The sequence below is a fragment of the Garra rufa genome, chromosome 1 (assembly GCF_049309525.1).
Source record: "Garra rufa chromosome 1, GarRuf1.0, whole genome shotgun sequence".
Classification (NCBI taxonomy): domain Eukaryota; kingdom Metazoa; phylum Chordata; class Actinopteri; order Cypriniformes; family Cyprinidae; genus Garra; species Garra rufa.
In genome coordinates this window covers 21,534,221-21,548,805 of record NC_133361.1, presented here as the reverse complement: position 1 = coordinate 21,548,805, position 14,585 = coordinate 21,534,221, and the positions used below count along the sequence as shown (strand labels likewise).

Sequence of the window (14,585 nt, the reverse complement as noted above, 5' to 3'; positions counted from 1 at the left end):
ATGTTTTAATTTGATCAAAATATTGATTTCAAATTAAAAAAATATTTTAAATAAATGCTTTATTTAAAAAAATAAAGTATATAAGTAAATATATACATAAAATAAGTGAGTGAGTGAATCTGAGGTTGGTGATGTGTGGCAAAATTGTTTTACGTTTTTGAAATCACACTCTTATGCTCACCAAGTGTATTTAACTTGATGAAAAATACAGTAAAAATATTGCAAAATACTACATTTAAATTTAAATAAGTTTTCTATTTGAATATATTTAAAAATGAAATTCATTCCTGTGATGCAAAAACGTATTTTCAGCATCATTACTCCAGTCTTCAGGGTCACATGATCTTTCAGAAATAATTCTAATATCCTGATTTGCTGCTTAATATATTTCTTAATAACTGTGAAAATTTTTAAAGACTCTTCAATGGATAGAGAGCTCAAAAGAACAGCATTTATTTAATATTTAAATCTTTTGATTTATTTTTTAAGATTAAAAATTATTTGTCACTTAATTTAAAGCATACTTGCTGAATAAAAGGATTTAAAAAAAAAAAAAAATCATAAAAAAAAAATCTTATTGACCCCATACTATAAAAAATAATCATCCGTTGCTCTTACTGTTGGGGTGATGGTTGGGTGGGCGGGGCAGGAGGCGGTATTGCTGCGTGAGGCTGCTGAGAAGCCGCGTGTGATTGGACGAACGGTTCGGCCACTGCTGCTCCGCCTCCGGCAGGCTAGGCCACGGCAACAGCATCATGTTTGACAGAGCTCGACACACGAGGACATGAGCCTTAGACAAAAACAACAAACGTTACATCACAAGCAAATACAGATGGATCCAAGTACACACTGTGCTGTCCTGTTTTCCTAAAACGGACCAATATAAACCCGCGCACGCACACACACCTCCTGAGGTAATCTGTGGTTATGATTCTCCGTGATCAGGTTGAAGATATTCTGCACCGCCGGCAACGACACCAGGAACACTGGCCGCACGGTGGTCGCCATGGAGACCAGGAGATGGCACGCAGATAACAGCAATTTCTCTGGAACCTGCGGCACACAGAGATCACTCAGATTAGCGGTTTTCCCAGAGTCAAAGAATGAGGAAAAACTGGTTGAACAATGAATCTAAAAATCTAGTGAAATCGTAAAGCTTAGCACACAGATCAATGTTTTAGTTTGGACATCAGTACTGCAAACCTTAACATAAACAATTCATGGGTGAATGAATTATGATAGTGTTTACTTTGTTGCTGTAAAAGCACTTTATCTCCCGCATCTGTTTGAAAGACCAGCTGGTAGGAGCCATGCATATACATTTCAAAATAAGAGTCCCAGTGTATTCTCAGTGTTTAAAATTAAGTCACACATGAAATGCATTTTACCCTAGACCTTTTTTTCTGCTATTTTGGCTCCAAAATACAGTTAAAACAGTAATACACACAAAATATTTTAGCAATTTAAAATATCTTTTTTTGACTTTTCATATATTTTCATGGAATTTATTTCTGTGATCAAAGCTGAATTTCCAGCATCATTACTGTAGTCTTCGGTGTCACATGATCAAAAAAACAATGCTCAAAAAAACATTTCTTACTATTATCAGTCCTGCATCATATTTTTGTGGAAACTCTGATACATTTTCAGGATTCTTTAAATTGAAAGATCAAAAAAACAACAACATTTATTTAAAAATGAATTAATATTGTATCATACATGTTCCTGAATAAGCAACTGGAGGTATTAAAGCATAGCCATATCAAAATAAAGAGTCCCTGTAAATTTTAGGCTTGTTTACAATAAAAAGTTCTGCATTATGCATGAAGAAATGAATGCTATGGATTTAGTGTCTGTACTGACTACATTAGATTTTTTGATGAGCCCATTTGTAACATCAACTAAGATTGATGAAAGCTGTAGAATAGAAGTGTTGTTCCTTGTTAGAGTGTTAATTTCAACATTTGATATATTGTTAAATTTTGAAGTTTATTTTGTTAACATTAATGAACTATGAAATAACTTTAATGATCAAAATATAATTAATATTAGTATTTATTTACAAAGTATGGTTTAGTACTTAAAAAAAAAAAATAGTAGAGCACTAATTTAGTTGCCTTTCAGTATCCATTTTCAAAAACTATCGGTTAATTAATCGGTATCGGCCAGTGTGGTCCAACCTAGCTATTAGTATCGGTAAAAACCAATATCGGTCAACCTCTAGCAATAAGGCAATGATCATTTATTTAACGACAGAAATGCTACAACCACTGTAATTATTTGGACATCAAAACATAAAAATGAGGGTTTAAAATTGTATTTTGATATCACAATGAACAGTTAGCATACTGAGAAAGATATCGATGTATTCTCTTTTGATTGTGTAGATTTATAATCACAGCGTTTGTAAATTCACAATAGCATTATGCTTTATGATTTTAAATGGGTTTAACATATCATGCAGTCTTGGAAAACATATAATAATGCGTTTCATGAATTGTCATTCGTGAAATGCTTCAATACACTTCTGGTATTTTGCCGGTTACTTAACACAGGCAAAATGCAACTGAGCATTTTTAAATTGAGTACTCTAATAGAGTCAAACAATCATGACAGTCCTAAACTACAGTGTATAAATCTTCCCATCTCACAAATATGCACTACTGGTTTCTGGCTGTGTCACGCGAACGGTCCAGAAACACGATAGTATGGAGCGGATCATATGCACAAATTGGTGCAGACAACAAAACGTATCGAACCCATTTGAATTCCACACAGAATGCTATGTTTTATAGCGATATGGATGAGATTGTGGTTGTATTTCGATGTCAAATGCAGCTTTACCGAGCTCAATGGCTCTGGCTAAAGCTGTGATGTAAACAAAACGCTATTGGATATTTAAAAAAGGGGGCGGGACTGCTTGATATGTTCCGCCTTGTCTTCCTGTATTATTTACAATGACCTTAACACACAGAATAACACTGCATGTTTCAAAGCACTTCAGTGGACCTTTAAATGATCATTCTTAAACATCAAATCACCTTGGCATTGATGAGAGGGGTTGTGGCAGCCATGCTTGACGTGATGAGATCCATAAATTGCGTTTGATCTTGTTGTCTCTGTACCTCTCCACAAAACTGAGCCAGCCAATGAGAATACGCCTGCAGAGCAGCCAATGACTGTGCATGGCTGCAAAACAGAGAGGTTTATTAAGCATGATAATAAAACGATACCCCTTAGCACCTTGAACAGCGTTTATGACTACTTACACATCTATAAGGTCCGGTTTGAGCACTGAAGGAACAGCCATTTCTACGTCGTACAGGCTGATCTGAGAACCATAACATGACACTTCCACCAATCTGAGAGGAGAAACACAATTGCCATCACATATTTCAGTCAGTTAATTACATCTGACTAAACATCACTCAGTATACTTGTGTATTAATAACTCAAGCTATTAACCTGTCATTTATAATTCCTAAATGTTTAATATGGTATTTATGACCCTGAACCACAAAACTAGACGTAAGGGTCAATTTTTCCAAATTGAGATTTATACAATCTAAAAAGCTAATCTAATAAGCTTTCCAATGATGTATGATTTGTTAGGATATGCAATGTTATTTATATCATATATATCATATTAATATTTACATCGCAATATTTGGTTGAGAGACAACCATTTGAAAATCTAAAGGGGCAAAAAAAAATCCTAATAAAAAACTATTTTGAGAAAATCACCTTTTAAGCTGTCCATGTTAAGTTCTTAGCAATGCATATTACTAATCAAAAATTAAGTTTTGATATATTTATGGTAGGAAATTTACAAAATATCTTCATGGAAAATGATCTTTACTTAATATCTGAATGATTTTTGGCATTAAAAAAAAAATCTGAAAAATATTTACATATTACTTTGACACCCTGTGTTGGCGAAAACAAGGAAATACTTTCAAATAGTGAAAGTAAAACCAAACTTTTTTTTTTATAAAATGAGGGTTTGAACAGCATATAAAGGAAACCGTTTATTTTTCGGAAAGTCTAAACAGTATTGTTTAAGTTTTGGTATAATCAAAAAAACAACAACAAAAAAAAGTGCTTATAAAAAAGAAAAGAAAAAGAAACATTTAAAAAGAAGCCAAAAAAGGTCTTTCATATCTTAAATGGTATTACAAAAGCCTTAATTCTCACTTTAAGACCATTTAAATTTACAAATTTATGATATGATTATTCAGCTCAAAAAGGCAAGGATTTAACTCCATAAATGAGAGCACTGAACTTTCAATGTCAACATGTGGCACTGTTGCACTTTCTACAAGCCAGTCACTAGTGACAGTGATGCTTGGCTTAGTAAAGTCCACTAATAAAATGTAATATGTAAATCATGGCATAAAACATTATTTTAGGATTTTGATATTAATGCTTGTCATTTTAATATACATTTGCAAATGTTCTAATCTGCTTTATTAATGCTTGCTATTTACACTGCTGCTTTTATGTTTTTACTAAACCCTTTGCTGCTGCTCCTTGTGCTTTTCACAACTAATTTTAGTTGTATCGCATTGTCTCCTTACGCTACTGCTGCCTCTACTGTAACCGACTAACACTTCGTTAACATCCCTTTTCTTAATGTTGTTTACCTCACTGTTTATAACATTTTATGCTTTTTCTAGGGTGCCATTGTACAACAGGCCTACAGGACAACAGATGAAAATCAGCCTTTGGCTAACTCTGGCATGTTATAGATGTTCTGTTTTTAATATGCACTGTCCTGCTAAATAAATACAAAAATACATGAGCAAACACACAAAACATATGAAGTGCACACATAAGGAGGGAGGTATTGTTGTTAAAAGAGGAATTGTGATTCAGGAACTGACCTCTGCACGATGGCGAGAGCGTCATTAAAGCGAGCATTGAAAACGTCCCCGGTGAAGAATTCGGCCAGACGTCCCACGGCCTGCAGCAGAGAGCTCAGGTCTCTGAGCGCGCAGTGCAGCTTTCTGCAGTCGGCCTCTGCTGTGATGTTCAGCCTTCGACCTATTCTCACACACACGGAGAGAAAGGTGTGAAACCACCAAGCATCAGCTGACAGCAGCTCACTAGCCACATGAGAACAGAATTGCCACTAATAAAGCATCAGAGCGAACACTACAAGACCACATAGTACTACAATACTCACTTGAACATTTAAGCAGTCTGTAGATATAGCTTAAGGCATCAGTTGAAGGTACATTACCACTGGTAAGTTCTGAGTCAGCGATACTTTTTTTTTATTCAGCAAGGATGCATTTCATTGATCAAAACTAACAGTAAAATATGTTAGAAAATATTTTATTAAATGCTATTCTTTTTACCTTTGTGTTCATTACAAACTGTTTTTAACATTAATAACAGGAAACTTGAGTAGCAAATCAGCATATTAGAAAGATTTCTGAGTGATCGTATGACAGTGAAGACCGGAGTAATGATCCTGAAAATTCAGCTTTGCAACATAGGAATTAATTTCATTTTAGAATATAATCAAATAGAAAACATGAAATAATATTTCACAATATTGCATTTGTTTCTGTATTTTAGACAAGTTACAAAACCTTACCAACAGCAAAGTTTTGAAAGGTAGTGTATGTGTTACAGTTAATGCAGAACTTCCTATTTTATATATATGGTTGAACAGCCCTACATCAAGCCAGCCTCCACTTACATGAAGCAACTTAAAATCTTGGGTCAAAAAGTACAATTCCACATCACAGCAGTAAAATATCTGTGTAATATTTGATAGGAAGTCTGATAGCAAAAAAAAATGTTACTGCCTGATTAACAAGGACTCTTGATAGCATATATATATATATATATATATATATATATATATATATATATATATATAGATAGATAGATAGTCTTATTTACTGTAGCCAGGACTCTGATGCCTGACTAACAAGGAAATAAAGTTGTCAAACATATCACATTTCCAGAAAATTCCGCTTTACGCTTTGGTGCATTTTGCAATTTTGGTAAATTTTGCATGGCATTTTTCAATAGCTTTGCGCAATGCATTCTGGGATTGCTTTGTCTATTTTATGCAATCATCCTTTAAAATTTGGCCAAAACAATGTCTCTCAAAATGAAACTGTGTTTACACTTGGATGCCTAAAAATATTATCTGAGTGTGTCAGATTTTGGAACAAATCCACTGTCAATAAAACGCATTCAGTTTGCGATAATGAAGAGAAACTTACTTGTTCCTGATCTCACGATAAACTGCTGCAGCCCAAGATAAACGTCCAGATCATCCTGGAGCACCGGAAACTAAAAACACACAATATCACACACTCTAGTCATTATACATTTATAATGGATAACATTTAACATGCAAATTTTGTGCAATTAATAATAAAACGTAAAACTAAAAATGCTATTTAATTTAAAAAAAAAAGCTTTTTCAAAATGACAACATTTATTAAAGGAGTAGTTCAACTTCCAGAGCAAAAACGTACAGATAATGTACTCAACCCTGTTGTCATCCAAGATGTTCATGCCTTTCTTCCTTCAGTTGTAAAGAAATGATGTTTTCTGAGGAAAACATTTCAGGAATTATCTCCATACAGTGGACTTCTATGGTGCCTGCGAGTTTGAACTTCTAAAATGGAGTTTAAATGCAGTTTTAAAGGGCTCTAAATGATCCCAGCTGAGGAATAAGGGTCTTATCTAGCGAAACGATCTGTCTTTTTTTTTATAAAAAATAAATATTTATATACTTTTTAAACCTCAAATGCTTGTCTTGTCTAGCTCTGCCATGCACATGCATACTCTGTGCAGTCCTGTTCAAGACAGTTAGGGTATGTCCAAAAACTCCCATCTCATTTTCTCCTCCAACTTCAAAATATTCATACATTGCGGTCTTAACTTTTATTTTAAAGTGCGTTTGATCTTCTTTGCATGTTCACTTTGTGTAACACTGGGCCGGTACTTCGGCAGCGATTTAGGCTGATTTTAAAGTTGGAGGAGAAAATGAAATGTAAGTTTTTCAACATACCCTAACTGTCTTGAACCAGAATGCATGCAGAGCTGGACAAGACAGGTATTTGAGGTTAAAAGGTATAATTTATTTAGATAAGACCCTTCTTCCTCAGCTGGGATCGTTTGGAGCCCTTTGAAGCAGCATTGAAACTAAATTTTCTAAGTTCAAACTCTCGGACACCATAGAAATCCACTATATGGGGATAATGCCTGAAATGTTTTCCTCACAAAACAATTTCTTTACGACTGAAGAAAGAAAGAGATGAACATCTTGGATGACAACGGAGTTCATTAACACTAAATTTTTGTTTTGGAAATACAGAAAAATGCAATTATGGCATTAAAAAAAAATAGCATTTATTTGTGTGCATGTGCACGCATTCATATGAACAACAATGGAAACTGTCATTATATCAGCAATGTAATTAATTGTATTGAACATTAATTTACTAACAGCTCTAATACTCATACTCATGTGGATTAAAGCAAACTTTGATTTAAAATCGTAAATTCCATATTTCTTTGGATTTTTAAATCATATTTACTTTCATATTAAAAGGCTAGTTCACCCAAAAATGAAAATTCTGTTATAAATTACTATCCCTCATGTCGTTCCAAACCGGTAAGACCCTCGTTCATCTTTGGAACACAAATTAAGATATTTTTGATGAAATCTGAGAGCTCTCTGAACCTCCTACACCATGGTCAAGGCACAGACACATAGTAAGGACATTGTTAAAATAAAAGAAATTGTTGAATAAAGTTGTTTTTTGTTTTCTTTGTGCACAAAAAGTATTCTCGTAGCTTTATAAAATTTTACAATTAAACCACTGATGTGGACCACATGGACTATTTCATGTTTCTCTGCCTTGACTGTGGTAGTACCCTTGCTGCCTATGGAGGGACATAGAGCCCTTGTACTTCATCAAAAATACCTTAATTTGTCTTTTGAAGATAAACAAAGGTCTTACGGGTCTGGAATGACATGAGGGTAAGCAATTAATGACATAGTTTTCATTTTTGGATGAACTACCCCTCTAAACATCTATTAGACTTGCCAATGAGGAGTCAATTGTTTTCAGTACAAAGAGAGAGCGAGGACGTACACGCTCACCCACTCACATACACCTACCAGAACTGAAAAGGTCTGGGACGGCAGCAGCTCCATCACCCTGGCAACCACTTCCAAACTCTGACGCAGGTATCGTTGCCATTCCGTCTGTTGCTATAGAGATTAAAAAAAGTTCCAAAAAATCTGCAGAACAAAATTGATGCTTCGTTCGTTGTATGTTTGATTGAAACTTACATCGTCATCAAGGGTCTCGTCATCGAGTTCTTCTAGTTGACTCTGGTTTAACCTGAACTGGATCCTGTTAAGAACTTCTCGCAGCAGCAGAACTAGAGCGTCTTTATATCTGGTCACACACACACATACACAGATTACTTCCATGCTTCTAATACAAGTTAAACTCACAAAAAGCGCACAGACACGCACCTGTTAATCACACTGTCACTATCAGCCAATCGGCTTCTGATCTTGGTGGTTAGGTAGTCTAGGAATATACTCCAGATGTCCAGACAGGCCAGATAACCCTCATGACTTGGCTACAACAAATTAAAGACATGTTTAAGTGAAGAGATGCATAAAACATGAAAAGTTACGCGCTTTAGTGCTGCTTCACTCTCTATTTAAATGGGTCACAAATTGCATTTATATTTTATGTTTTCTGAGGTGCTTAATATAATATAAATGATCTTACTAAAATATGTAGTAGAAAACCTATGAAAGATTTACGTTATTTTAAATTCCACATCGTTTTATATATATTTTGGACTATATGAGAGCCATTATTTTGATTACGTAAAGCGGCTGCACTCTGTAAGCTAATGGTGCTACCTGTTGCGATTTTTACTGCAACACAACTCGGAAAATAAAATACTGATTTGATGCCACATTGTGCGGCTTTTGTTTGTAATTTTCAGTCGAAGGGCAACAAGAGAAGCGATGCAAGTCTTCACTGCTTTCTTAGCGATAAGAAGAAAATGGAGAGGAGAAAAGAATGAGAAGATGTGGATGATTAAGAAGAAACAGCTTACAAATGGCAGAGACAAGAAACGCTAGATGCCGACACTTGTCATGAAGCCATAGACACTGAAGGAGTTTCTTAGTGCATATTTCATGCAATATCCAGGGGCATTTAGACTCTTTGTGGGAAAAATCAATGGTATGGCATTTGGTTTAGGCCTACGCTTATATCCATCACCACATGCAAGCTCTTTCACTAGCTGTGGTCATTGTATCAGTATTTTATTTTCTGAGTTGTGTTGCAGTAAAATAGTTGTGCTGCAAGTAGCTCACTGAGTGCAACTGTTTTTACGTAATCAAAATAATGGCGCCCCCCCCATAGTCCAAAATATGTATATAATAGGGAGGCAAAAACGCATCTTGCTACAAATTTTGTAAAATACTGTAATCATTTGCAGTGAAAATAAAGCATAACTGGTAGCCGTTGTGTTCCCAAATGTGCACTTAACTCACAAAACACATGCAATAAACATGCATTCACTGTAAACTGAGCCATTTTGAGGCACGGAAAACTCCTTATCACGAGATGACCACCTTAACGAAGTGCACGCTTTGCCTTGAAATGCGCAGAGAAAACAGACTTGAAGGGATTACGTCATATTGTGGTTTCGGTTTTAGTTTGTTTGACAGATACTGTGCCAAAGCATAATGGCCAAAAAAAACACCTTTAAAGACATTTTATGTTAGAATAAGAAGTTTAAATATATTTAAAAAAAACTACACTTTTTGCCTGGAAGATTTATCATGTCATATTGTCATGTTACCATGATATCATTGCTATCGCAATACCATGATATTGATAATATCATTACATTCCTAGTATATAACAATGTGGATTCTTAAAATAATGTAAATTTCATAGGTTTTCTACTACATATTTCAGCACGAGACATAATTTGTTATATTTGTTATTTATGAAATAAAAATGACGTGAAAACCTTTACGACAATTTTAATAATCGCAGTTGCTGAGATTAATCATGAAAAGGGTTGATTACTGCATTATTTTTGGTGAGAGTGCAGAACTCAGTCACTTGCGTTAAACTAAAGTGATTGAAAGCTCCAGTGATTATGACACAACTGTTCTTTGTTTGCTTTCTGTATATATGTAAATGTAAACAATTTAAGGGTGCCTTCACACATGCAGTTTGGTTCGTTTGGTTCATTTGGTCCAAACCAAAAAGGAAAATGATACATTTGGTCCTGGTCTGCTTAGCGTTCACACTGGCATTTTTTACAACGAACCTATAGACACCGAACCTAAAGGCATAGTGATACGTTTACAACCTGATTCGTCGGGTTGAAGGACATGTTTTGTGATGGGACTCACCAAACACCCGAAACAAAAAGAAAAGGTCTTCGAATGAAAGCACTACTGCGGGTGTATGACATAAAAGTACCCATTCAGTGATCAGTCTGCTCAATGCCACTTTAAGTCGACTACACTTAATGCCGTCTGCTGGACTAAGCACGCTCATTTTGTTTTGGATACACCGCTTGCTCCTTTTGTAAAATCATATCATATATAGCGTTGCATCTTGTCATTACTTCCTGTTTTCGATCCGGTTAGAAGTATTTGGTCCGTGTTGCATTCATATTTCATTCAAACCACACCACATCTTTTTAGCGGTCTCTGTCTGCTTGTTTGGTGCGCACTAGGGTTCGGATGGCAGCATTCACATTTACTCAAAACGAACCGCACTAACAGAGCAATCGCACCAGAGGTTATTCTAATTGAACCAAACATGACAAGTGTGAACACACCCTAAATAACTGATGATTTTCAGGCTACTAGGACAAACAGTTTACCATTTAGTCACCTGGCTTGATTTACTGCATAAATGATTTTGCAAATAACCAACTGACAGTAAATGAGTCCATACATGAAAATGCTTATTGACATGCTGACAGTATATTTCCATTGGGATTTACCTGCATCCAATTGCAACTGGTTTACCAAATAATGTTTCTTTTTGGTATCACTGAGATGCTATCATAATTTTATAAACATTTTGAATTAGTATTTCTTTTTATATATTTTTAATATACAGTGGGTACGGAAAGTATTCAGACCCCCTTAAATGTTTCACTCTTTGTTATATTGCAACCTTTGCTGAAATCATTTAAGTTATTTTTTTCCCTCATTAATGTACACAGCATCCCATATTGACAGAAAAACACAGAATTGTTGACATTTTGCAGATTTATTAAAAAAGAAAAACTGAAATATCACATGGTCCTAAGTATTCAGACCCTTTGCTGTGAAACTCATATTTTTAACTCAGGTGCTGTCCATTTCTTCTGATCATCATTGAGATGGTTCTACACCTTCATTTGAGTCCAGCTGTGTTTGATTATACTGATTGGACTTGATTAGGAAAGCCACACAACTGTCTATATAAGACCTCACAGCTCACAGTGCATGTCAGAGCAAATGAGAATCATGAGGTCAAAGGAACTGCCTGAAGAGTTTAGAGACAGGATTGTGGCAAGGCACAGATCTGGCCAAGGTTACAAAAAAATTTCTACTGCACTTAAGGTTCCTAAGAGCACAGTGGCCTCCATAATCCTTAAATGGAAGACGTTTGGGACGACCAGAACCCTTCCTAGAGCTGGCCGTCCGGCCAAACTGAGCTATCGGGGGAGAAGAGCCTTGGTGGGAGAGGTAAAGAAGAACCCAAAGATCACTGTGGCTGAGCTCCAGAGATGCAGTCGGGAGATGGGAGAAATGTTGTAGAAAGTCAACCATCACTGCAGCCCTCCACCAGTCAGGGCTTTATGACAGAGTGGCCCGACAGAAGCCTCTCCTCGTGACACATGAAAGCCTGCATGGAGTTTGCTAAAAAACACCTGAAGGACTCCAAGACGGTGAGAAATAAGATTCTCTGGTCTGATGAGACCAAGATAGAACTTTTTGGCCTTAATTCTTAACGGTATGTGTGGAGAGAACCAGGCACTGCTCATCAGCTGTCCAATACAGTCCCAACAGTGAAGCATGGTGGTGGCAGCATCATGCTGTGGGGGTGTTTTTCAGCTGCAGGGACAGGATGACTGGTTGCAATCGAGGGAAAGATGAATGCGGCCAAGTACAGGGATATCCTGGACGAAAACCTTCTCCAGAGTGCTCAGGACCTCAGACTGGGCCGAAGGTTTACCTTCCAACAAGACAATGACCCTAAGCACACAGCTAAAAGAACGAAGGAGTGGCTTCACAACAACTCCGTGACTGTTCTTGAGTGGCCCAGCCAGAGCCCTGACTTAAACCCAATTGAGCATCTCTGGAGAAACATAAAAATGGCTGTCCACCAACGTTTACCATCCAACCTGACAGAACTGGAGAGGATCTGCAAGGAGGAATGGCAGAGGATCCCCAAATCCAGGTGTGAAAAACTTGTTGCATCTTTCCCAAAAAGACTCATGGCTGTATTAGTGTATTAGTGCTTCTACTAAATACTGAGCAAAGGGTCGGAATACTTAGGACCATGTGATATTTCAGTTTCTTTTTAATAAATATGCAAAAATGTCAACAATTCTGTGTTTTTCTGTCAATATGGGGTGCTGTGTACACATTAATGAGGAAAAAAATGAACTTAAATGATTTCAGCAAATGGCTGCAATATAACAAAGAGTGAAACATTTAAGGGGGTCTGAATACTCTCAGTACCCACTGTATATTTGTAATATTTTTACTTAATTTGTGCGTTTCTGCCATGTTTATTTGTTTTGTTTATAGAGTTTTGTTTAGCCTTTATTAATTTTTGTTTTGGTTTCATTCTTTTAGTGCGGCAATTTAAACTAAATTAAGAAGTATTGCTTTGGCAATTAGCTAAAAAATATGTTTGAGGTTTTTATTAAATTATATTTATTTCTGTTAAAGTATACTATACTAGTATATTTCAAGTAGCATTTTTAAATGGTTTTAGTTAATTATAATAAATGTGTACATGTAAACATCAATTATGTAAAACAGCTTAATTCAGGACAGTACTAAATAAAAACTAATTTTTATGATTCCTCTCATTTTGTTACTATAACCATATCGCATATTCTAAAATGGGCTAAAAACGTAAGTCCAAAGATCAGGGAAAATTTGATTTCTCAATTCATGACAACTTAATTAGTCACTATAACCTTCATTAGTCACTATAACGCACATCTTGTGGGTGAAACTTGACAAAGCCACTGAGAAGAGTAAAAAAAAGCACCTTCCAATGCAGACACTTTCAACAAACACTCAACTATGACCAGGAAAACATCAATAAAAATAAACCTGGTGTTTTCACCAGTTAAAAAAAAACAAAAACAAAAAGAAGGGTGACAGCGTCAAAAATTAGAGGAACAGGGAAGGTTTGAGTAATAAAAGTTCAGCAAAAGGAAATATAATTAGACATGAATACGGTAAGTTAGTCAGTGCTTCCTGGAACATTAAGAAGGAGAAGAGAAGGAGTTTTACCTGGTTAAAGGTGTATTTGAAGAGCAAAGCTAGAAATTCCACTAGAGGAAACTGGGCATTAGATTCGATCCTCCGCAGATGAACACTAACAAACAGCCTGAGGAAATCGGTGAACTTTTCCACATAGCTGAGACGGACAGACAAGCAGAAACAGGGGTTAGAAAGCAGCGGCATCAATGAGTTAAAACTTTAAGGCATGCGCATCCATTTCTTACCTTTCGTCTAATTCTTGCAACCTGCTTTTGATAGTGTGCGTGTTGGTGTGCGAGTGTGTGTTTGTGAGTCTTTGCAGCAGGTAAAAAGTCTGTTGAAACATGCGAAGCAGAAACTCCTCAAAGTCCACCGGGACGCAGTTTTTGCACATTAACTCGTTAATACAGTTCATGGCCATGATGCCCAGTCTGGCACGTTCGGCGTGGCCCACCATCTGACCAGTCCTGCCGTGTCCTCCGCCGCCGCCATTGGCTGGGTGGCTTCCAGGGGCCGAGTCTCCATTGGAAGTGGGCAGAGGTTTGGTTTTGATTGGCTGCTGACATCCGAAGCGAGCGAAATGAAAAATCGAAGCAAGGAGGGATGGAGTGATGGAAGAGGAGAGGGGGATCCAGCTGAAGAGATGAGCCAGGCATTCCAGCGCTAGCAGACACAGAGCGCCGCTTTCAGCTTCCAGAAGCATCGCTGTGTTGTCGCCTGACAAAACACCTACGGAACATGACAAAAGACAACAATCATTTACTGGGGGGTTTCAACTAGAGAGAGCATTTTGTGATTTTCAGTATTGGTTGACGACCCATGTGGTTAACGGTTAATCCACATTATGCTAATCCCTTAGCCAAAATGTTAGCTTCCACATTGTGTACAATCTTGTAAAAACATATAAATTTTATTTATTTTTATGTCCTCAAAGTACACAAATTGAGATAAATATATTGAGATACTATAAATAAAATAACGTAACATAATTAAAATATATACCAACTTACATATGGACACATATACACATAAATAATATAATAAAGCAACATAA

General features: G+C 36.2%; 1 protein-coding gene across 1 annotated transcript in view; it reads right to left on the bottom strand.

Moving 5' to 3' along the window:
* Positions 1-14,585, bottom strand: part of xpo6 (exportin 6) — a 33,612-nt gene that overhangs the window by 5,755 nt on the left and 13,272 nt on the right. The window contains exons 7-17 of the mRNA XM_073848733.1: positions 13,777-14,260; positions 13,562-13,688; positions 8,519-8,628; positions 8,330-8,438; positions 8,156-8,248; positions 6,243-6,312; positions 4,884-5,043; positions 3,270-3,362; positions 3,042-3,189; positions 907-1,053; positions 619-790 (exon numbers count right to left, since the gene is read on the bottom strand). Of these exons, the coding sequence (XP_073704834.1) occupies positions 619-790; positions 907-1,053; positions 3,042-3,189; positions 3,270-3,362; positions 4,884-5,043; positions 6,243-6,312; positions 8,156-8,248; positions 8,330-8,438; positions 8,519-8,628; positions 13,562-13,688; positions 13,777-14,260 (1,713 nt within the window). The remainder of the gene's footprint in view (positions 1-618; positions 791-906; positions 1,054-3,041; positions 3,190-3,269; positions 3,363-4,883; positions 5,044-6,242; positions 6,313-8,155; positions 8,249-8,329; positions 8,439-8,518; positions 8,629-13,561; positions 13,689-13,776; positions 14,261-14,585) is intronic.